The sequence below is a fragment of the Dunckerocampus dactyliophorus genome, chromosome 14 (assembly GCF_027744805.1).
Source record: "Dunckerocampus dactyliophorus isolate RoL2022-P2 chromosome 14, RoL_Ddac_1.1, whole genome shotgun sequence".
Classification (NCBI taxonomy): Eukaryota; Metazoa; Chordata; class Actinopteri; order Syngnathiformes; family Syngnathidae; genus Dunckerocampus; species Dunckerocampus dactyliophorus.
Window position 1 is genome coordinate 12120556 of NC_072832.1, and position 25101 is coordinate 12145656.

General features: G+C 41.2%; 1 protein-coding gene across 12 annotated transcripts in view; it reads left to right on the forward strand.

Annotated features, from left to right (window-relative positions):
* The window catches only part of tacc2 (transforming, acidic coiled-coil containing protein 2), a 50576-nt gene that overhangs the window by 643 nt on the left and 24832 nt on the right, over positions 1–25101 (forward strand). For 5 of the 12 annotated variants that reach the window (XM_054799747.1, XM_054799736.1, XM_054799741.1 and 2 more), the window contains exons 2-7: positions 3588–3656; positions 9974–10221; positions 11214–11321; positions 12091–17439; positions 18827–19303; positions 24053–24289. In XM_054799747.1, the coding sequence (XP_054655722.1) occupies positions 3588–3656; positions 9974–10221; positions 11214–11321; positions 12091–17439; positions 18827–19303; positions 24053–24289 (6488 nt within the window). Of the gene's footprint in view, positions 1–2919; positions 3057–3587; positions 3657–4811; positions 5088–9973; positions 10222–11213; positions 11322–12090; positions 17440–18826; positions 19304–24052; positions 24290–25101 lie in introns of those variants that run through there. The other 7 variants (XM_054799740.1, XM_054799739.1, XM_054799745.1 and 4 more) reach the window with 7 other exon arrangements.

Genomic DNA, 25101 nt, shown 5'->3' on the forward strand with positions numbered 1-25101 from the left:
AGAATGAAAGACTGGAAGGCAGCCGGAGAATGGAGGTTCCTCACAGATAAGGATAAACATTCTAACCGATGTCTATTGAAAACATGCTGGATATAACAGAGCAATCCATACTGCCAAAGGGTCAAATGAATATTTGGACACACTATTGATGGAGAGCTACAGGTGGGGAACTGTAGATTGCATACACCAGACCTAATTGATGAGTTGATATGATGTCCGTCGTGGAGGACATGAGTGTGAAACCCAAAAGAAAGTTGGTGTAATGAAAATGCACATTTTTCTTTGTTAAACACTTGTAATATTTCACCGTATTACACCGCAACTGATTTTTACGCTCGTAATATTTTGCAGTACTACGGGGCACCTGATTTTTACGTCCAAGTGTTTAACAAAGGCAAAGAAAAATGTACCGTTTTAATTCCGCCAACTTTCTTCTGGACACCCCGCTCATGTCTTTAAAAATAGCGTGGCGCCCATGCTAGCCTGGCTAACGTCCATTTTGCAGGATTTCTCTCATGCGGTTGTTTTGGGGGTTTGTGTTTTTGGCATTTACAGCAGTTCACTTTTGCATTTGTTTTTATCCTGCAGCAGCGTTTATGTGATTGCCGCATTTTCCTGTTGCGGTGTTTTTGGTTTTGGATCATTTCAGGATGTTGCTGCGCGTTGGCCCCTGTCAATCAGTGTAGGATCATGACATTAAAAAAAAAAATTAAAAACAAACTGACTAATATGTTGCGTATTGTGACAATCAAATACGCAAAATGTACACATAGATTAATTGTTTTAATAACAGGCATGTCCCAAGACTTTGTACTCCACTATCAGCGTATGAATCGGAGGATAAAGTACAAGAAAGCACAAGCAAAGTGTCCCCCAGTCTGAGTGTGTCAAAAGGAGGCGACCTCTCACTTCCAGTTTGAGAAGTTATGGCCTCTTCAGCTCGGGTTCGGTCCCCTCCCTCCTGTACTGTCTCCCCACTGTGTCCACCCCTCCAGCATTCACCTCGGGCCACCTATCAGCCCCCTTTTTAGCACCCAGTCCCCACCTACTCAATCCACGTGCAATGCAAGAATAGAAACACAGGAGAGGAGACAACTTCAGTCACACTGTAAACAGACTGGAGGAGCTTGTCCGAGCTTGAGGGAGAAGTATATTCTCTTCTTAGCTGTGGTGAGTGCTGCTTTTTAATTGTTGGTCATTCATTTTGATGAGAAGTGAAGGTAAATGGTACTTTGCTTAAATGCTGACTACTGTACAGACTTTAATATCAAATACATGCATTTTTATAAGAATGTTGTTATAAATAGATGTCTTATAATTACGCAAGTGGAGGGGTCACACGTAGGGCAGTAAATACCATACCAATACCATGTAAATACCAATACCAACTCCATGTTTGGGTCTCAGGTTGTAGAATGATGACCCATATTATACTATTTAATGCTGTTGTGCTTTGTGTACTGTGCCAAAAAGCCCCGAAATGCAACCGCTACTTAAAGTACGCACACAATTAGGGCTTGGAGGTTGAAATTACATCCCTTTCATCCAAACAGCAAGGCTGGGTAGAGTGGAGCAGTGTTGCCATGCCACAGTAAACACAGCACAAAACACACATTATAATTTTCCGATTACATTTAAACACACTGGCCACAGCATCTAATGGATATTTCCACAATCTAATGAGATCCAGTAAGAGATCTGCATCCAAAATACTCCCTTTTAAAACTATGACGACGCGATCAGTAAGGTACTAGTTTAGGAATATGCCTCTTATTGTGCTCAATGTCACTGACGATTATTATCTTGGTAAAAGAAGATTTTTCTTTGCGCAGCTCTCGTGTTGGATCATATTAAACAGCTTAGACTGCAAGATGAACAGTGTTTGAAGACCTGGTCTGCCTGTTTAAAAAAAAAAAAAAAAAACGGGGGAAAAAAAAGACAAACAGCACAGTCCAGAGCACATTTATCTATTTATAAAATCTTGCATATTCAGGTCAGTGCTTTCTAATTGTGCAAGCGTACTTCGAACAGTTTCAGCCCTACACAAATGGTCTCCCTGTGGTATTATAGCTGCACAGTTATATGAATGTAAAACAATGTATGATGTATAATGCATAAGTTATTGAACTTGTAGTGCTATTTCTATAGCTTGCTGAATGTGTTGGACTGCTGCATACACAATGTTTTATTATGATAGCAGTACAAGTCAGAACATGTCGTTCGCCTGCACATTCTGACATACAGCACAAGAACTGTATTCAAAATTCAGCTTTTACAAAGATAATCATGCCTTTAACACATGAATTTAACAATGTCAATTATTGTGGCCGCACGATCAGATCTATGTTGAAATTTGCATGCTCTCCCCGTGCCTGCGTGGGTTTTTTCCGGGTACTCCAGTTTCCTCCCACATTCCAAAAAACATGCATGTTAGGTTAATTGTCGTCTCTAAATTGTCCATAGGTGTGAATGTGCCCTGCGATTGGCTGGGGACCAGTCCAGGGTGTACCCAGCCTTTGGCCCAAAGTCAACTGGGATAGGCTCCGGCATACGTGCGAGCCTAGTGAGCATAAGCGGCATAGAAAGATGGATGGATGGAAATATTGTGGTTTGCAGTGGTGTCTTAATATAAAATGATATACTGTAAATGAAATTAGAATAAGACTGCTCCCAGTATGATTGAGTGCAGTTCTATCCCACGACAAACTACAACCGTAACTAACTGTGATTGGGAAGAAAAAAAAAGTTTTTCTTGAAGTGGACCTCTAATCTTTGGCTTTTAGCTCATATTAAGGGTGGTTGCGGCTGCACTTTGAACCTATAGCGTGAGGCGCTGCATCACAAGTTTCTAATCTCTAAAATAACATACGTGTACATACATACTTACCATTCTCTGTCTGCTACTCTAATCCTGTGGAGAAGGAGTCCACTGAAAGACCTCAGCTCCACGGCACATTTTGTGTCTCTCTCTGTTGAGTCTGGGAAGGCCTGGAGGGTCCTTGAGTCACTCAGCCTGATGAGAGATGGGGAACGAGAGCAGCACGACTGAGGCTTTGGTAAGAAGAGACACCATTGCTCTGATGCTGTTTGCTACGACTACTAATATATAACAATAACAAAACCAAGATTTTATGCATTTATATAAATAATGTCGCCTTTTAACTACACAGAGCACTAACCAAACTACTAACTATAGAGGCTTTAACGAAGCACTGTCTTACTGAAGCAATAAATCGGTTTAGAATCACATGTTTTGGCCGCTTGTGGAACATCAAAATGTAAAATTTTACAGCCTTTGCAAGACTTCTTTTTTTTATACCTATCTGTATGTTGTCGAAGCTATACAAACATTACCATGTCTGGGTCAAGCCCTTCCCAGATGGAATTTTTCATTATTTTAAAGAGATTAACGCAAATGTGACTCTTAACGAGTTGAGGCCGCCGCTGACAGTCGCATTTGGTATAGCGTAGTTATTATATATATTCCAAAAGATTGTTAATTAGTCCATATTACTAACTATGAAATGACAGCATGTTCTCTAAAAGAAGTGTTATCTTGAACCTGTGATTGCAATTTATAATTACAGCCGGAAGAGGGCGCTCCAGAACACGTTGTTCTGTTTCCACCCCAAGAAAATCACAGCGACCCCTTGAAGGTACTACTGAATATAAACTGTTTTGTGCAGTACAGAGACTACTAATAGGCTTGTGTGTGTGAAAGATACATGTTAGGACTTTTTAGATATTGGATATCTCAAAATACCCCTCAAATTGCATAATAATATACAAGAAAAATATAATACATTAATAACACGGGCCATATTTATTTGAAAACAATTGTAACTTAAATAATCTACAGTTGTCTTCTAAGGAATCCCGTAACAAGCTAATTTATCACAGTATCATTTCATTGCGATGCAGTGTGGCTATCAATAATACAGATAATACATCTGTTTATAGACTTTTCTACTCCCAAACTGCTGCACATAAAAGGGTGAACATCTGGCAAAACGTGCACCAAAAGCATGTTGCCTGGGTTGTTATTTTTCTGACAAATACACCACATGGTGGCGCTGTTATTACACTGCAAAGTTTGACCCCGTGAGACTGATCGACTTGAAATTTCTCACACAGCTCAACGCACGCTTCGAAACTCCCACTGTAGCTTTATGGTGTTGAGACAAATCACCGTAAAATTCCGTGCGCCCCTTTAGGAGTCCGACAAGCACGTGTCTGTAAAATTTGAGCAAGATTGGTTGAAAAACATGGCAGCCATCAACCAAAATGTCTTTGCATTTGTCTAATGTAATTATACAGTAAAACATTGAGGATGTATGGTAGTACGTTTTCCAAAGCATTTTGAGCACAACCTATAGGGGGCGCCAAAAATGTTATTTACAGTCATGCCTCCTGGCAAATATACTGTAGTTGTATCCTGACACTGGTTGTGTATTGATGTGGGAAATGTTGTTGTCATGTCAGTGTAATGACGTAGTGTGTGATGATGTCACATACTGACAACCACGAGGCCCATAAGAGATGGTTAGTGTGTATTAGTGTGCCAAAAGCCCCCTGCAGTGTAACCTGATCCTCTCTGAGGAGGTCGCCACAGGCCCTGCCCCTTGGCCTACTTCCCAACATTCACCTGCAGCGGCACCACTGTCAGTCGGTGCATCCAACCGGATGACACAAACATTAGGAGGAGACGGGAGGGTGCCGAGGTGGGAGGGGAGGGACCCGGAGACCGCAAAAAGGGGAGGGCAGATTGTGGAAGAGGAGGGAGTAGTTGGGACAAGTGGTAAGATGGAAGGTGGGGGGAGGAGGAGAATTCCTAGCCCCTCCTTGTTGCCAGCTAAGTGATTCAGCAGCAGTGTTTGTACTACCAACACGCACGCCAGCACAGTAAAGAGCCTGAGGAGGTGCATGGAAATCTAGGAGGGAGGCGGCAGCAGCAAGCAGGAGAAGGCGGGGAGGAGGAAGAGGTCTGACTCTCGGCGCTGCATGTGTTGCAGCATGTTAGTGTTCCCAAACAGCACACAGGCCTGCACAGTGGAGGGATAGCAAGAGAGTTTCCTTCAACATAGTGAGTGAGTACAACATAACTTGTAGGCTCGTATGATCTATTGTATGCACTGTGATGTGTTCTGGTTTCATGATTTCTGTAAGTGTCTGCTGTGCAAGTGAGGGCCTGCCTCTGCTTCCCAACACTAACGTGTGAAACATCACATTGCACGGCCACTGACACATTGCATTTGAAGTCCTACTGATGTGCTTTCAGTTGTGTTAATAAGTAACCAAAAAGAGCTGTGCTATTACACCACCACTCACCAAGCTTGCAAATGGATTAATACATTATGGTGACTATTTAGTAAATGGCACTTTAATTTAAAGGCCTACTTGGATCGCAGTAACCTTGTTTATAGCGCTCATAGTGCTGAGTGGACAGTTACCACTGTGACATTAGCTTCAGGAAGATGAGAGTTAGCACAGCGGTAGCATTCACTCACTGGACACTTCGGTGGGTACACCTGCACTCAAGCTAATTGCAACAGTTTGCTCTTACAAAGACAATAGTGCTCAGTTTTCATTGACACTGTTTCTGTATAGAGTTATTCATTTAACTGTGGTTGTGGTTTGCAGTTTGTTTCTAATATTTTGACCTATAACGGGGAAAATAATCATTTACCAATCATACAATCATTCTGAAAAATATAATAAATATTTTTAAAAAGTAATTATTATTTGTCAGAATTATACGATTTCTAAATGTATTTATTTTATTATAAAACAATAATAATAAGACGTGTATATTATGAGAAGAAACTGGTAATAATGAGGAAATAACTAATATTAATAATAACCAGCAATATCTGTATTTTTAATTAGAATGTAGTAAATTCAGAATAATATAATGTTAAAAATATGAGTTGTTTTCATTTAATGATATGTTGACCCTAATACTACTATAGTACTACTACGACTAATAATAATACTAATGATAAGAATACAGATCATTATATAACAATACTAAGAAGAAAATTATCAGTATTTTTTATTATAATGTAGATTATTGGTAAGTATGTACAAATATATACAAATATGTTAAAAACATGAATTGTATATCTGATAATGGCAACAATGAATAGATTTAATGATAATAATAATAATCCTATGTCTTTTTTCTAAAACCAAATAATTGAACAGTTGACTTTTGAAAAAGGTGTTACATTAAAAAAAAAAAAAAATGCAACAGTAAAAATCTAAAATCTGCATATGCGCTCATGAACATGTACAGCTCATATGAGACGTAAATAATTGTGGTGACAAAAATACAGGCGAGGCCAGTCACCTCACGGCTCACTGTGCTCCACCTAAACTGTACTGCATATTTACACACAACAACTCACCACCTGTTACCACAAATGCGCAACAACACTTTAGAAATGGTAAGTTGATAAACACAAATACGTCAGCGCTACAAGTAGAACATGCTTTTGAGTAGTTGGTGGTGTATGCTGTCTGTGCTTTTCAACGTTCATAAATAATTAAGCAATTTGAAGTGTAGCATAGCATTGTAGCCGCGTCGCTATTTGCGATATACTGATTGGAAAATGGCTGCTGTACATCTGCACGTAATGTGCTTTAATGCACTCGCGAGCCTGTTTATGTCTGACCTTTCCTTTGACAGTGTTGCCCGAACACGGTGACATAGCCAAATGTTGTGGCGTAAGGCTGCAGGTGACCTTTATACAGCGAGTTTAAAAAGACTTTAAATAGATGTCCTTACCGTTTCTTCCAAATAACAGCATTTAAGATACAATCTAGTCTAGTCAGGGATTTTCCTCACTGGACTGGTTTGTCTTTTATGCTTACTCGGTATAAAAAAAAAAAAGAGACTACTTTGAAAAGTGCAGTGGGAAAAAAGAAAAAAAGAAAATATGTGCTGCTATAATTAGGTACCAATGTCATTTAATTAAAAAGTGCTTTTCTGCAGAAGGTTGTACGGCATGTTAGAGCTGCAGTAAAAGCAAACGGAGAAGGTGTAGAGAAGTATCAGTCATCCTTAAATATTAGCTGTGCGTCTCTGAAGGTGACACCCAACCCTGTGTTATATATTTTAAGACGTGGGTGGGGTTATTTGCTCGTCTTTGTTTGACTTTCAGTTTTAATTCTGCAGGTGTTTTGTTTTTTTTACATTTCCTGCAACAACACGTTTCAACACCGGTTTCAGACTACAGCGCTGTACAGTATGTGAAAGATTTTGAGGGAATTACCAAGCTACGGCTGTGTCAGTGCTTTTGACAGCTACTGTCAAAGAGCTTTAACTTTATTAGAAATGTTATTAAAGCGACTATTACTGTACAATAGCTGAGTGTCATTGTGTTGCGTTGCCTCTCATGTTGTGTTAGCAATAGCTGCATGGCTATTACTCATTAGCTTCTTGGCTTCTTTAGCTTGTGACCCTGTATTCAATAATCTTTATTTTAATTACTAAGATCACTTTTAAAGAATCAAACACTAATAGGGATGCGCCGATGGATCGGCCACTGATCAACATCAGTTGATTTCCGTAAAAAAAAACACGTGATCCGCATATGACGATGAACGATCTTTCAAAGCCGATCACAAAATCCGATCAGTGTGCTGCAACAAATGCTGCATGTCTGCCGCGTCGCGTAGGTTTCAACAAAAAGACGTGTCTCGTTTTAAGCTTGCCACAGGCTACGCCAATCGATGCCAGCGTGTTTGTTCAATGCCTGACCAAACCTATCTCCGTTCGACTATTCCTGCATCTTTGTTTAAACGCTTTGCCTCGCTGTCACTGGCTGTACTTTGCATCAGCAGCAGCTATGCATAGCTAGCGCTAGCCGCCTAACTTCTGGTCTTCACACTCCAAATGTGACTTATTACCACAGTGACATTTTGTTTTAAAACAAAGAGGTAGGCCTGTCACGATAATCGATAAAACGATTAATCGAACGATAGAAAAAAAATGAGGTCGATAATTTTGATGCCTCGATGAATTGACATGTGCAACATGGACGTATGCCTGTTTGTATTATTTTACGTATTTCCTCGTCTTGCTGTAGCACACAGGCTGGATGACAAGATGCTTCACTTCAAAGAGTGATCCTCCTGTCAGCTCTTCAGCGTCTTTGGCATAGTACGTGGAGGCGGGGGGCTAGCTACGTAGTGATTGAGCACGCTGAGTGCTAGCTAGCAGTTAGCAAGCAAACGCTAATATGAATGAAAGCACAAAAGTGATTTCTAAGCCAAATGCCACAGTTCCAGTGTGGATGTGCCGTGAGGCATTCAACCCGGCGGTTGGCGCTTTCTGGGGCGCTTGATCGGCGAAGTGAATGTATAGTGCCGGGCGGCGTGAGCTTGTGATACCCAGGGTATGTGAAGTGGTGACGCCCTGCGATTCGTAAGTGCTATAGTAGGCATCTTCTTTGCCTCACGTAGATACACTACACTTGAGTGCCATCTCGTGGCTCAAATGTGACATGACACAGTGATCATTGAATGATAAACTTCATGATAATATGGTCTAAAAAACAAAAAAAGGTTGAAATGATCGATTATCGTCGATAATTTATAGCACAATTACAAAGAAGCAATACAGTTAGTTCGGAGAGCAATACGGTTAGTTCGGAGCTCGTTTTTGCCCCACGGGGAACCCACAAGTGGATATCACGTTCGAACTTTTTCGAGTGTCACTGAACAACTTTACTATCTTGTTGTCATTATACTAATTGTGTCTTGTCCTCAAAACACTGTTCGTGTGTGGTTGTTTAATGAACATAAACACATAGTGTGTTCAGCGTCATGACGGTGATGCTATCACAGGGGTCTCCGAGCTCACAAGCTCATTTTGAGTAGCTCATGAAGGGTCAAAGAATATTTTCTTGAATTCTTAGTAGTTTTTTATGATAACTATTCAATTCAGACTTTGTGCCTTTGTGCCTTTTTAATGACAAATTATCACAAAATAGCATCAAGATGATGGCCACACTGTCTGAGTGGAGATCTCCTTGGTAAATATAAAGTAGTGTGCAACTTAAAATGTTGCCAGTAATAAATCAAACACAAATAGTTGACAGCTCCAATAGTGATGAAAGTTGACACCCCCGCAACCTGGACACTATTCTGTTTTAAGTTGAGCATGACAGATTTGTATTTAATAAAAATATTTATTTGTATGATTTTATTCTGTTCATTTTGTTATGTTGAGATAAAAAATTATTACTGAACAGTTTAATTGCCATGTATTCGTATTCCTACAAAATCGGGTTTGTGTCAAATAGTACAAAAATCGTTTCACGCAAATAAAAGACAATCCGCCCAAACGTTTATTTTTTAATAATTACCTATTTGCCAAGGGCTTTTGGAATGGTCTAACAGTGCTCCTGACCAATAAACCTCATCATAAATACATTGCAAAATGTACAGTTAGTTCATGTGATCGGTATCGGCCGATCTCACTCATGGATGATCGGTATCGGAATCAGCAGCATAAAACCCTGAACGGGGCATCCCTACTAATTAATATACAGACAGACTTGCCACAAAATAGCCACCGTTTTTTGTTTTTTTTTACTAGCAAATATTTATCCCATATCCAATAGCTAACTATATACATTTAGCTCAGTTAGCAAGTTAGCTTTGCCAATTTATTAACCACAGTAACGAAATTACCCTCCATGACTGTAGGGGGAGCACTGGAGCACAAATCTCCAATAATTAGTGCTGCAGGAATGTATGTTTTCTCTTGTTTTTTACATTTATTTTATTGCTAGGAAAATCAAAGTCACTGTTTTTTTTTTGTGAAGGTGTAGCTCAGGATTTTATATTTGTAATTTTTACATTTTTTAAGATTTGAAGAGGACATTTTGAAGATAGCCCTGGTAGGACACGGGTCTTGTATGTCTTGCCTTGTCGCTCACCATCAGTGTGTTTTTGTGTCGTACAGGCCGAAGCACAAGCTGAGAAATTAATCCAAAGGGATGCCGAAGTGCTGCTGACTGCATCGTCCAGCAGCCAACAGAGTTTGCTGTCCCAACCAGTTCTCCCAGATGTCCCGGTCATCACCGGTGTGGAGGAGAGCAGAGGTGCTGCAGAAGAAGCCCACGAGGACAAGGAGGAGCTGGAATTTCCCCATGACCTGCTGCCCAATCTAGACTTCAGCAGTGAACTCAACATCTGGGAGTCCTCACTAGGGTGAGAGTGAGATGGAAAAAAAGACACATTTTAAAAGGATTTTATCACAGAACACACCCACACATAGCACATCAAGGCCTCTGCGTTCATTTTGAATAATGATGGTAAATTATTAAAAATTTTAATCGAATTAATCAGTTTTCCACTTAATTAATCAAGATGACTCACCATTTGCAACTATGTATGCAAATTTTACTGTATTTTATGAACAAAAAGGTAAACGACGGGACACAATTACATATATATTTGTATGTATTAACAGCTCCAAATGAACCGAAAATTTTACTCAAGCTAAACGAAAGCACACATATCTGAAAATCAATTTTCCTAACACTAGTCTCTTTTAATAGTAGCACAACATTTGAATCACACTTTAACTGCGTTATTACGAGCCAAGAAGATTTGCGTTCAAAGACACCAAGTAATTTAAGTTGAATTCACATTTTGAGTGTCGCTGTATTATCTGGGATTTCCAAGCAAACTTAAATGCATCAAATTGTACTTCCGCAGTAATAGTTAGTTTAGTGAGTGATAAGAATATTCACTTAATTGTTTTTCTTATCTTGCAGATTTAATAAAGTATCTATCTATCTATAGTTGTCTCTCTGTATATTTAGACGACACATACATGCAGAATTAAGATATTATTGTAATTTTTGGAGTGTCAACGAATGCATTTCATGGCTGTCTCATGACAATAAGGAAGTGTCGTTCCGTGGAGGACTAGCGACGTGATTTGAAGATCTATATATGGTGTTGGAATTGCACTGCTTTCTTTTTTTAAACAGTTTTTTTGTATCCGATCTCATCGGTTTGTGATGCGAGTGGTCAGTAGTCATATACTGTATCACTCTTTCACAGATGGGCGTTACAGTACATACTTATCGAAGACATTACATAGAATATTCTTTATGGTTTATTGGGGCCTTGCTGCAGTAAATATAAAGATCTTTATTTGTTTTCTCTCTGTGTGTGTTGGGATGTGTCATCAGATTAAAGACTAGCTCAGGACACAGGGTGGGTGAGCATGAGAACGCCCTCCTGGCCGGCTTGCAGCATCACATGGAAGTCAGTCATCCATTAGTAGTCCTAGATAACAGGTAGTACTCTGTGCAGCATCTGGAATGAAGCATATAATCAGAATGCATGGTGTGATTTAGAAATGTAACTCGAATCATGACGAATTTATTTGCTGTGTGTGTATATGTCAAAGCAGATCTGGAGTTACTTTTCATGCTCGGGTGAATTAATGTTACATTGAGTGTCGTCCATTTTGCAAAGTTGGATTGTACTATCATACTGACATACGACTGCCACTCAGTCTGTATAGATTATGTTCCCACACATCCTAACGACTCAGATGTGACGTGACAGTTACAGACACTTATGCCTTATTAAGCTTGCTGCACACGTATCAAAGTGTTTTCGGTGAGTGCTTTAATAACTTAGATATTTGTGCACAGATGTAGTTTGGATTATCTTGTGACATACAATATTAGGTAGATGGATATATGCACAGTACTTATACATACATACGGTATCATACATGACCATGATTATGTAACATTTCTAAGTGTACTTTATATGAAATGCTCTTCTCATTCTACACAACATGTAGCATCACGGTGGAAGCACATATCTGCATGCTAATTACTACCAACTGCTTTGAAACAGCTGGTCTTACATTTTTATGGCAGAATGCAGATACTGTATCGGGACTGCCATAAAGTTGCATTGTGCGTGCACAAGTGTGAATGCACTGCTTGAGCATGAGGCTTCTGGTCTACCACAAGCAGCGTGGTGTGGCATCATGGAATGACCAGCTGTTTGCCTGCAACTCGTAACTATGTCACCCTACCCTCGTCTCAGGCCTCAAACCTCCGACACGCTCCTCACAGATGCCTCGCCCTCACCTCAGTCCACTGCCACACCTCACCCAGATGGCCAACCCTTGATCCCCCCTCTGTGCGCGCTTCTCGACCAGGAGCTTCAGGAAGCCTTCCAGGAATGTGAGGAACAAATGGCCTTGCTGGGCATTCCTCAACTCAAAGAGCCCATCAGCACAGAGTCTGAAAAGGCCAACGAAGAGGATAGGAAAACTGGGCAAGCAACTGTTAAAAAGTATGATGAGTCATCATCACAACCACAAGTTGAAGACCAGTCTGGACATAGCAACCTCATAAACAAAAATACACATGGAAACACTGAGACGGCGAACAGGCAGAGGGATACAGTTGTGTTTAGTTTCAGGGACTACATACTTGGGACTGAGAATCCTCAGACAGACAGTGAAATAAAAACAACAGGGGAGCAGGATAAATACCCACAAGCTGAAACAGTAGAAACCATAAAAGAAGATCAGCAGAATCGAACAAGGCCAAATACTCATTTAGAAACAACAATGCCTGGGGATGCTGTATTTAGTGAGGGACATGATCAAAGTGTTGATTTTAATGCCGTCTCTGAAGAAATTAGCCCACAAGATTATAAAAGGAAGGATATGGAGGAAGACACAGATGCGAAAGACTTACAAAAGTGTCATATCAACTTTAGTGAGGTTGACCGAAAGAAAAATGATTCTATTCAAGAATTATCTGAGTCTAGTGAACCTTATTTCGAAGATAAAGCTGTTGAGGAAATGCTTTCAGAACAACAAGCAGGGTCAAATAGTTATGCTGAGGATGACACACAAACAACGTCTGCACAGGGTGAGTCTGTGCACAACAAAAGGGCAAAAAAAAGAGACAAAAAGAAGAACAAGAAAAAGAAAAAAGCAGGGAAGGACAAAGAACCTGAAGCGGAGGCCAGGACACTGAGACAAGCTGAAAATGATTTACAGGCTGTCCCACTTATAAATACGGGGAATCACAGTGCACTTTGGGTGTCATGCACAGACACGATGACATGTGCAGCACTGCCTAATAATGTTCCCACACACTTGAATCAGTTTGATAACCAAAATGTAACAGATGCGGAGTGTGGCAAAAACAACAACGTGCAAAATAAGCAAGAGATAACGCTTGTCCAAACTGCAGCTGATGTTCCAGATAAGGAATCAGATACACAAGCACATGAGGATAATGTTACCACTGAAGCACAGATACATAAACTGGACAGCTTATTTTCCACTATCCATGCTCGTGTGGGAGAGAGTTGCGCGGAGAGGGCCATTGAAGATGCTTTAGTGGAGGCTGCTGCGTTGCCACTAACAACACCCACGATGCGAGAAGTGATAAAAAGTGAGGGAGAAAGCGTGAGCTATGATTCATTGGAGGGAGTAGCTACTGAGCCCATTGCAGGCATCGGGAAAGGACGGACGGAGACAGATCTGGAAGGGAACAAAGCGAGAAAAAGACTCCTGGATAGTACCTCTCAGCTCTCATCTGTTTGTGGCTCAGTTGGCCTCTCAAACGAAGACATAAGGGCTGTTAGTGAGGAAAGCTGCAACAGCAACATGCCACACACTTCGGTTGAGAGTTGTTCAAAAGGACAGAGAGAGGCGGGCAATGCAGAAGCAGAGATCTCTCCAGCAGAAGAGGGCGATAAAGAGAAGGAGACACTCTGGATTGAAAGCAATTTTAATAATTCACCCCATGGGATACTTGCTGGTGCTGATCATCTCAATGATAGTGCTGCAGGAGTGGAGGGAGGAGGAGTAGCAGAGCGCAGTTCATTCAGCCTTCCGGAGGGGGCTGCTAGAGGGGTGTTGGCAGCTGAGACAGAGATGCATCCTCCCACCGATGTTGCCGAGTCATGTCTGAAGTCACCGTACAGGGGCGAGACAGTCATTACCGCCACAGAGAGCCTGTGCACTGAGGAGGAGCTTACTGCAGCATTTTCACCTCTACCACCTCACAGCGAACAAAGCAATAAAGCGAGCGGAGAAAGCGTCCAACATAATCTGAATTCCAAGGAGCTGCTGACTTCTGGATGCTCTTGTGAAGAGTCGGCCATCGCTGAGACTTCACTGACTTCAGACACCAACAATCAACAGGTGCATCCTGAAAGTATCACCACTGAAACAACTAAGAAAGCAGACACGATTCAAGGACAGGCTCAGAACCAAACCAATAGTGTGAGTCATCGTGTGGGTAAGTCTGCATGTGATAAAAGTGGAGGAAGTAACAGAGTTCGCTTTGCAGACAGCGTCAAAGAAGACCAAAGTGCCACTGTTGAGGTGAGAAATATGTCAGTGCCAGCTTCAGGATGTGCTTCGTTGCCTCCATTGACGGTACATGAGCGTTTGCATCAACCTGTTGTTGAGGCCAGCTACATTTTCCAAGACTACCTCATCTTAAAGAATCCAGAAACCTGCACAGAGGTGACAACAACCAAGGATGAAGGAGCTAATCAAAGCTCAGGAGATGTACCGAAGCCAGAGAAGGAAATTCATGTGGATGCAGCGGATACCACGAATGTTGACATAAAACCGTCAGGTGAAGACAACTCAAAATCGCTTCTAAGACCAACAGAAATAAATCGTACTAATACGGAACATAGTGGGCTTCTTGAAAAAGCCATAGCTCCAACAGAACCAGCACGAAACACAGAGAAGCCTATAGAACTCATCAAGAATGAAGTAGCCTTCAATGAACCAACTAAGAAGGAGCCATCGGAGCAAAGTCACATGACAACAGAGCACCTAGACCCAGAGATGTCAATCGGGGAGCACCTAGAGGAAAGTCCTGATCAGGTGTCAACAAAACAGGAAGATGAGGTGAGAGAAAAGTGTGATCTTAGCGTGGACAGCATAGAACCAAGCAAACCTGACAAGCCTGAGGGGATAAAAAGTGACGTGTGTGTGGTCAGTGAAAGAAAAAGTTCAAGTTATGTGCCTGCTGTCAGCGATGTTCCCTGTAAGCCTATTGATGATATCTTTACTGAGTCACCTGACAGACAACTCTCAACTGAACCGAACTGCAATTCTAATCCTGAAACTGGGATGTTGACCTGCTCAGTTTCTCCTCAGACAAAGCCCAGAGACGTCAGCTGTCAGCCTCTGGCCGAGCTTGATAAACTACCGTCTCATACACTAGTTAGCGCAGATCCAATTGAATCTAGGAAGGACTCAAAGTCTGAGACACCTGTTGAGCAAATAAAGGATAAGTCAATAATATCAGAGGTGGGAGCCGCTGAGCGGTCAATTCCTGTTTGTGAGCAATGTGCCAGTAATCCTCTGTTGATGCTGCATCCTCCAGGCCCAATGATGAGTCACCTGGAGGTGGTTGATGTTTGTGACGTTGCTCTTCCTGACTGTGACGATAGCTTGTACAATAAAACATATACCTCAACGTATTCAGCAGAGGATCACAAAGAGAATAATGATGGAGCAGGAAAAAAGTGCTTGACACAAGCGGATAGCATGGATGCTGATGAGTGTATTATCTCTTTGCCATCTGACGATAAAATTACAATTTCACAAGAGAGACAACAACCTCATGGAGCTGAATGTGTACTTGCAAATGATGTCTCGAATGATTTAATGAGTCAAGATAAAGCAGACTGCCCCCTCAGCTCTGACATGCCTTCCAGTGGGACTTGTGATACAATTGAAATGTGCAGTATTGAAGAGAAACAGAACATGGATAACCAAACCTCTGTGTCGCTCAGCGACAAAGATGGGCAACTTGATAATCAAAAGGAAACAGAAGACAGCAGCAAACTACAGACAGGAAATGCGCCGACACAACACGCTAAAGAGTCAGATAAAGATGCTGAAGAGGAAACGGGAGAGTATGAACTTCATGATATTTCCAACCAGCATATTCACCAGACTTTAACGGAAACGAATGAGCCCAAGGAAAAGAGGGACACATCAATGGATTATTTTTCAAATATTGAACTGAGCAGTTGGGATCATCAACAGGAGCAACAGGAGCAAAGTTTGGGACACAAGTATTCAACAGATGGATTGACATGTGGTTGTGTGGAGACATTTGAAGAGGAAGGAACGATGAACAGCCAGGGTCAACCAGCTTCTTTAATAAAAGAGCTTGTAGACAAGGACAGTGGATCTTTGGAGACATCAGAAAGGCAGAATGTATTGTCAAGTGGTGACAGCAAGTGTACCACTGAACAAGTGGTATCTCTAGAGAACGTTGAAAAGAATGAGGTCATTCCAGGTGTTGACACGGTTGATGTTCCTGGAGGAACTATTGTCGCTTCAGAAAAAACAGAAATAGCTTTGCAGCAAGAGGTGAGTAAGAATAAAAACTGTGGGTTAGGAGGAGAAGGAGCAGGAACAGATTTAATGCATGACCGTGAATTTCTGAATTGTCTGGGTAGTAAAGGTCAGCCAGAAAACAACCAGTCAGAGTCTTCTGCAGACCTACAGGGAAATCATTTGGCCTTTAGAGAAAGCATTGTTACCGATGAGTCTTTATCAGAGGATTATGACATTTTACCTTTGGGGTTTTCTGTTTTGGCAAACGTCGGTACTGATAGTCACAGCATTCATACCGCCTCTTGTCCAAGTGTCAACCAGGATGACAAGATGCTTGACAAAATATACAGTGCAGTAGAAAAGGATCACAGTGCTGCTCAGACTGGGAAAACCCACAAGAGTGAAACTGAAGAGTGTAAAATTCCGGATACAATATGTGAGTCTCTTGAGCCGCAATGCTCCAATAAAAGCCCAGCCACACAAAATGGTCCAGTAACACAAACGGCCATAAAAGGGCCTCATGTAGAGGAGATTGCAGGGGGAAACAATGCAGCTACAGATGAAGAAATGGATGGTTTCCAGGCAGTGGGAACATGGGCGATAAAAGGAACAGACAGTCAAGCAATGGACAAAGATGAGGTTCCTAAAGACAAAGACCCAGGATCAATTGAGGTTTCACACCAGTCTGAAAGCATCACCGAAACGACTGCTTGTCCCTCTGGTAGCAACATTATTCTTTTGAAAAATATGGAAACTGACACAACCAGCCAGCCACAACCCAACACAGCCATAGATACGCCCAGCCAAGAAGATATTACATCACTCTCTCAGGCAGAGTTATCCCAATTTGACAAACGTCTTGATCACATCTCCCTGCCTAATTCACCAGCTGATGATATGATACACAACCCAGCCTGCAGCTTGGAGTCTTCACATATGTCAGAGAACTCTTCTTTTGGACTCACGGCACAAGAACCGGATACAAACTGGATACAAGCTCTCAGAGAAGCAGCTTCTGACCCTCAGAGTGAACAAGAGAGAATCGACATAAGCAGGTAAACACAAGCGCATGAGGGGGATGTGTTTTTACTTCAGAAGAGAAATTACTTCCATGCACACATACATACGTGCACTGAACGCTCTGTAGCAGCCTTTTTCAAAGTATGGGGTGGGCCTGTCCTCCCTTGGAAGGTGCCAGGAGACTTTACAGAGGTGTAGAAACATTTTTAAAACCTGCTTAGCTAATTTCTGTGTTGCGTTACGGTGAAAGGCAAAATGAATAGATTTTTAGTTCTTGTGGTGTGAGCGTAAACAGTCTTGTCTGAGCTTAAAAAGCCACAAAATATGCTCCAGAAAGTCTTAGTCTTTCAGGGAGCAGGATACGCGCTCATCGTATTATGTTCTGTGAGAGGAGGCTCACTGTGCCACACTTGGAAAACACTTGCTTTGTAGCTATTATATGCATTTCATTCAAGCCATTTTGACATGTAGCACATCTTTAAATATCATCTACTCAAGATAATCATACAGCAAACTGAGACTATTGACTCAGTGCTCACAATATTAGGTGTAATTGCACAGTCTAATGAGATCCAGCACAAATGCTACAGTATATGAAAAACCTCTGCTTTTACAAAGAGAAATATGCTCAGTTTTCCATCAGAGAGCTGTTCATTTCACAACATTGCATTTTAGTTACCTTATTTAGCAGTACAGTACAGACACTACAGTATATTGACAAATATAAACTGTAGAAACAGCGCTATATATGATGCAGCAACCACAACACACATATTGCTGAATAACTCTGTGTTCATCTGAGATGACCATTATTGTCTTTGTAAAGCATTTTGATATTAAAGACAGCATGTGCAGTGTGTACCTAATGAAATGATTAGTGTGTGGCTGCATTGAACAGCCTTTAATTGTTTGACGATAAGGCACCACTGGACAAAACAAAAAAACAGCAAATGTCTTCACAATGATCATGGTCTTTATAAAGTTATTTGTGTGGCTGTACTTGTACGTAGCCCTCCAGTGACACCGTGTTGAACACTTGTTTAGCGTGTTGTTGAAGAGAAGAGGCTGACAATGAATATGAATGAGGAGGTAAGCACACTGCTGCACTTTGTGTTGACGGGAGCAGTGGAGCTTGGGTCAGATGTTGAGGCCTGATGGAAGTAATGCAGCCCTTTATTTGGAAAGGATGACATCAGCTGTGACATCGCTCCACGACTAGAATGGGGCTTTTCCCCCCCCCACTCCATGCAACACACACACTTTTACATACAGCACTTGTGTAAAACACTAAAAACAGACGCCCCAGTCTGCTGTACCTTGACAAACACACATGTTTGTCATTTGTCAGTCATTCCATTTACATGTGGTGCAAAACTAAACTATTCTCCCAACCCCCCTTCTTTTCTTGTATTGTTTTCTCAGACCCCTCCCATCTCTGGAGTCTCCTCGAGAGTTTGTCACTCTTACTGAGGAGGTAGCTGCTCCTCTGGGACTAGAGGAGATCACAAAGGAGCATACCGCTATCACAACGCTACAACCTGAAGTGGATCTTGCAGAACTTCAAGAACTTAATGAACAGACACAGGAGACAGGAGAAAAAACAGAGGAGTCCTTTGAAGAGCATCCAGTTCCAAAAAGAAGTCCGGTGATTGCTGTGCATCAAGCTGAGCCTGAAGAACCAGCAACAATCCAAGATAAGCTTGTAGATTTCACGCAGAATAAAGTTGAGTTCTCTGAACCCACAACGAAAGCGGTGTCAGATGTAATTCCGAGGGCAACAGAGCATCTAGAGCCAGAGAAGACAAGCACTGACCATCCTGAGGAGAAATCTGAAGAAAACCCAACTGAGGAAACCGCAGGAACAGCCCAAGAGCCTAGTGAGGTGCTGCAGGAAAGTGGGTAAGTGTCTGCAGCAAACCAAGCAACATCTCTACCCACTCTAAAATTGTTTAAAACTGCAATATTTCAGACTCATAGCAACAACAAACAGCTTTCTTTCGTAGTAGCAGTAGTTTTACTACAAAACATACCTGATGGATCATTTGTTCTTGTCAGTGTCATTTGTTCTTAACACCTATTTTAACTGAGAATAAACAGTAGAGCCATGCTTCCCAATCAGGCTTTTACACAAGGGGAGGCAAAGTCACATTTTTGTAAACTCTCACTAAGGAACCAGTTACATTTAAAGGGATACGAACAAGTGGCAATTTGCTCTAAATAAGGATTTATATATTTTATTCATTTACATATTTTCTTCATGTTTGAAGGCCTGATAGTTTAAAAGGTAGATTCCAGGGGACATTTTTTTTTGCACATGTTGCCTTGCTTGTCACACATGGCCTTCTAAATGGAATTTGGTAATCCCTCCGGTGCATGGCCTTAAACCATCATTGAGGCATGCATTGTTACTTTATATGCCTCATTTTGTGGATCATGTTTGCACAGCATTTAAAGACAGCACATCACCTAGGATTAGAATAAAGGTTATTCAAAAAGATATTTCTATGCTGGTTGTTTAATTTATGCATGTTTAAACAGCTCTTTCTCAGCCTAAATAATGTGGTGATGATGAATTATGTGTATCACCATCCCAACTGTTCTTCTCGCTTGCTTTTATTTGAGTGAGTCTTGCCTCACTACTCTGATAACAGCAGCCATGTGACATGCCAGAGTAGCACTTGTTGCCTGTCAGTCACAGCACACTTGTCTTGTCTCTGCTGCTGGCGGGGACATAAATATTAGGTTAGCAAGTTAGGTATGACCGATAGATTAGGCTGCACTTATCGTCATTATGTGACTTAAATTTTGGGCACTGGGTAGGCTACTTAAAAGGAAAACTATTACCGGTATACTCTGTCTTAGTATCTGGTATGTTTTTTTTAAAAAGTCAAATTTTTCTTTCAAAGGGAATTTTATAGATAAAATACAAATTCATAAAAATAAAAAATTCAAATCATGAACGATGCAGGAATGATACATAGAACTGCTTTGGTTAATCAAATGTTTTTCTGGCCACTTGTTGCTAGGCAAAAAAAATCACTTAATTGCACATCCACTATCCTTGAATGACAAGCTGCAAGCTTTTTCTTGGAGTTTTAGGCATAGTTAAAGGCAAACATAATAAGGTAAACAAGCGTTGTTATTAGCATTAGCGTTAGGAAAAGTTAGGATAATTCAAATGTGACTTTTTTTTTTCATGGCACACTTGGCATTCCATCTTCATGATAGTTGGCAACAGGTAACACACATTACCACCATCGACAGGGGCTAAGACAGCCACCTATACAGTGTTAGGAAGTGTACTGTAGCAAGCGATCTCCAACAGGTCGCCTACAGGAGACCTGTCGCTCGCCAAAATGTCAAATATGTGCATTAGGTGTGTTTGTACTTTTGTAGCCAATCAAGCATCGCTGCCATCTTGCCAATTTTTTACCTACAGAGTGATGAAAATGGCAAATTATTTATCAGTGAAACATTGCGACAAGTTGTTATTGTTCGGTTGCAGCGGTGGAAAAAATAGCAACAGGGAGTGTTTTTTGTATCAAACGATGACAATGAGAGCCTTTGAGATCATTTTTCAAAAGTTTGCGCCTCACGAAAGTGACCGCATTTCCAGCTATGCGCATCTATCCTATAAAACACAAGTTTTTATTTTATTTATTTATTTTATTTTATTTATTTAAGTAACTCGCATAGTGAAAAATGTGACATCCCAGTGTATGTTGTCAAGTTGTAATAATTTTACTACTGAATCACATAGTAGAAAGAAAGTGACCCCCACCGCCCTAATTCACAGTACCCGCTGTGAGTGTTTACCCCGCCCTTAGCAGGCATGTCCTCCCCAGCCTGTACAGCCTCAGCCTGCCCTCTCGTACTTCGAAGTCATTTGCACAGAGCAGACAGTTGAACAAAAGCCAGAGTTGAGACAAACACTTGAGCATGTGCTATGTGCTGAGCGTGCATGACTGCCTCGGTGAGAGAGTGGCGAGGGGAGACTGGGACACACTTTGCGAAGTGCCTTTGGTGTTTTGGATTTGCAGCAGGAATTCTACAGAAGCTTTTCCATCACTTAGATAGCCCTAAAGTTAAGATACCTTCACCGCGCAAGTTAGGGTGAGTTGGTTTGAAAGTTGTGTGTATGTGTATATTGTCCTTGTTTAAGTACCTCCAGGTGGACATAACAGATGGTCTGGAGGTAACTCTTACACTCTGCTGACCTCACCAGATGGATGGAAGGGTGGGACAAGTAGAGATGGGGTGACAGAAGGCGATAAAGAGTAGAAATTAGACACACGTTTACAACATGCTTTACCCTCCTTACCTTGCTTGAAATGGCAAATAACTGGTAATTGCCAACATATCTCCTCAACTTGCTGCATTTTCTAACGATCCAGCTTCCTTTCAGCATCCTGCCACTAACTTTGGAGGTTTATGGCACAAACTGTGATGTGTTCTATGTTAAAAACACATCAGTGTGTTTAGTGAAAAGCAGGCAGGGCTAGAACCCACATGGAACTGTAAATAGACCGGTTGTCATGGCAATTGTAGGTGCACATGCTTCAGCCGGCACAAGTGAAGTGGATAATCTCATGGCTGTAATTTATTCAACTCGGCAAAAACCTCGAGGCTCCAGATCACATTTCCAACTCAAGCCTGGGGGCCAGATTTGGCCCGCCATATCGTTTGATGTGGCCCGCGAAAGCCTGGAAATTACGCACGTCAAAATACACTTTTTAAAAAATATTTTTAAAAATTATGTTATCATTTTATGTGTATTAATTATTAGGATTTTAGTTAATTGTTATATATTTACATATATTTTAAATTAAAAATAATTTAAATGATCCAAAAGACGCATAATCTTTCTTGAAAAATGTATTTGTTCTGTCAATTTCGACAGAACATTTGCAATTGGAGCTTCTTGTTTTTGTGTTGTCAAACCCCATTTAACAGAATCATACAATAGTTGTATACACAAATATCTGCTTGGCACCCTAACTTCTGATTTCAATGTAAGTAAACAAATAATGTAAGTAAATAATGTAAATAAATGTGTAATATTATCATGAGACAATCATACATTTACTGTATATGGTTTCACAGTTACAGACAGCACTCTGAGGGCAACCATGTGTTCCACACTCAAAACAAGTTTGATGCTGCCCCTGCTCTAGATCATGTTTTAATCTCCCCGAATTACAGGATTGATAATAATGTGCATGTTTTGAATTTATGCCTGACAGACTAGTTAAGAGTTAAGAAATCTGTTTTTCGTGAGCTTTCCGGCAATCAACTTTGCCAACGGAGGTCTGACAGGCTCCAGGTGTAAAGAAGACCTCAACTATGTTTACAGTGTGTCACTGAAAAGGAGCACATGTTCTTCGTTGTTTCATTTGTTCCGCTGAATCAGGGCCGAGTCAGAAGTGGCCAGCTGTTAACCTACTAACACTATCAGTTGACGTTACGTACACTGAAACAAACAGACGTCTTCCCAACCTGGTTTTGTATACCTGCATTGTTTTTGTCTGACTTTGGTGCCACAAGTGTATTGGATGACATTTTGTTATGACTTTCATTCTATTTCCAGCATGCATTTGCTGTGTTGGCCAGGGATGACATGCAGCATGTGGCTTTTATAATGAAAGGGTTCATAATGAGAAGGAGGCCAAATAAAAATTAAGATATATAATTGTAGGAATAGTGGTAGGAATAGTTACAAGCATTATTGTTTTGAACTTTGGTGCAAATGTGGATAACAATTCAAAGAGAGGAAATAGTTTCTCTTTTCCTTGTTTTAAGTCACCGTAGAACAGTTCACTTGTCCCGGGATTGATTACAAGGGAATTCATTCTCAATGAACCAGCAAGTAGCCTGCAAACTTATCCATCTAATCTTAAAGACAAACAATATCTGTCCGATACTTATGGTGCACCCCTGATTTGTTTTATGATTTGATATATAATATTTGTTTCCATCTCTTTATTTACGTCAATGTAATGTAATAAATAAAAATGAAATAAGGAAATTAAGAAAATAAATCATTCGTCGCCTTATATTGCCACGTTCTCAACCAAACAAACACCGCTGATTGCAGAAACTGCTGCTGATTGCAGTGTGGTCAGTCAAACGAACACAATTCTGTACAGCGCCAGTAATTTCATGTAAAATACAGATTTTATTGACTAGTTGGGGGCTCAGATGATGTTCTGTTACTCGAAACGTTAGTTCTGCAGACTCTGGGCATATTTTTAGAGCTGAGCAGGAGGCATGTCCCAAGTGGTAGCAGCTGCATAGGCGTCCGTCTCATTGCCTGTCAGATTAGAACGCATCACTCCTGATAAGATGAACCTGGATCAGGGCCAAATCCACTCCCCCAGGTGGCGAATGACGAATGAGTCCGACACCCTCGAGCAGGCTGGCCGTCCAAGCATTTAAACTTCACAGGGAAGCATTGACTATGAAGATGTAAGAAGAAGAGTTCCAGCTGCATGCCGTTCTAATCCAAAGCCACTTGGGATGGTGGGAGCAAGCTTGTCATTCATCAAGTCAATATTAGCTTTAGGTGACGTCACAGAGCAGAGAACTGTTGTCGGATAAGTCTTGTAGAGGAGATGTCTGTTGATGTTCTGTGTCACCCTCACCCTGCAGGCCCCCCCTCACTGAACACAAAGAGAGGAGCGCTGTCTTTCCCCTAACTTCACCTAGACCTCATCCCCTGCCTGCTCCCCTTCCTGACCTCTCCACTTCTCCACCTGCATCCCCGGAGAAGACACCACCTGCATCTCCCCACTTTCCTCCTCTTCCCGCTTCCCCCTCTCCCCCCTCTATTCCACAGCAGGAGGACCATGGCTCAACCCCTGGACCTCTTTGCCACCTCCTTCTAAGGTATGAGTTCTTCCTGAAACTGTCCTTTGCCTAATTTTCATCGCTATTCTCGGTGTGAGAGAAACAGCATTTGTTTGTGTCATGCCATGGGATCTAAGCAGTGTTCATGCCTCTTCTCTCAAATCAACGTGCCTATTTATCTGACACTAGTCCTTTTAGCCTGCTTGATGAAAATTGCCCATACCCTTATCCGCCCAATTGCAACCAGGACAAATTAAGCCATTAAATGGACATCTGGCACACTAATCTACTTTAGAAGTGTTGAGCAACACTTGCCATGCTCATTTTAGGTAAGGCTTTTCTGTGTTTTGTCCAATATTTAATCATTTGGACTAAGCTATCGTCACTGTCAAATTGGTACGCTTTACAAGCACTCTCTCATGTCTTATGTGGAATAAAGGCTGCTATTTAACAAACAAAGAATGACTTGGCCACTACAAAGTGCAGTGTTACATATCCCCAGCAGATGGCGTCTTGCACACAGTCCAGTAATCATAATAGTGTACAATAGATTCTCACTTAAACGCTGAACAATTCAGAAAAAAATATTTTATACAACAGGCTCGGCACAATACAATATATTGACATTTACTGCTAAATTATTTCTCCACTAACTGCTAGTTTTTGTCATTTGCTGTGAAAACAAAGCCATATTGCTAATGGGATGCATGAAAGAGGTCTTGGCTTTTTTTTTGGTGGCAGTTCAGCACCCAGTTATACAGATATAAAAAATTCCCTGAATGCATCTTTGTATTTTATTTACAGAGCAGCTGATTTGTGTTTATATTTCACTGTAGTTTGTCCTGTTTTTG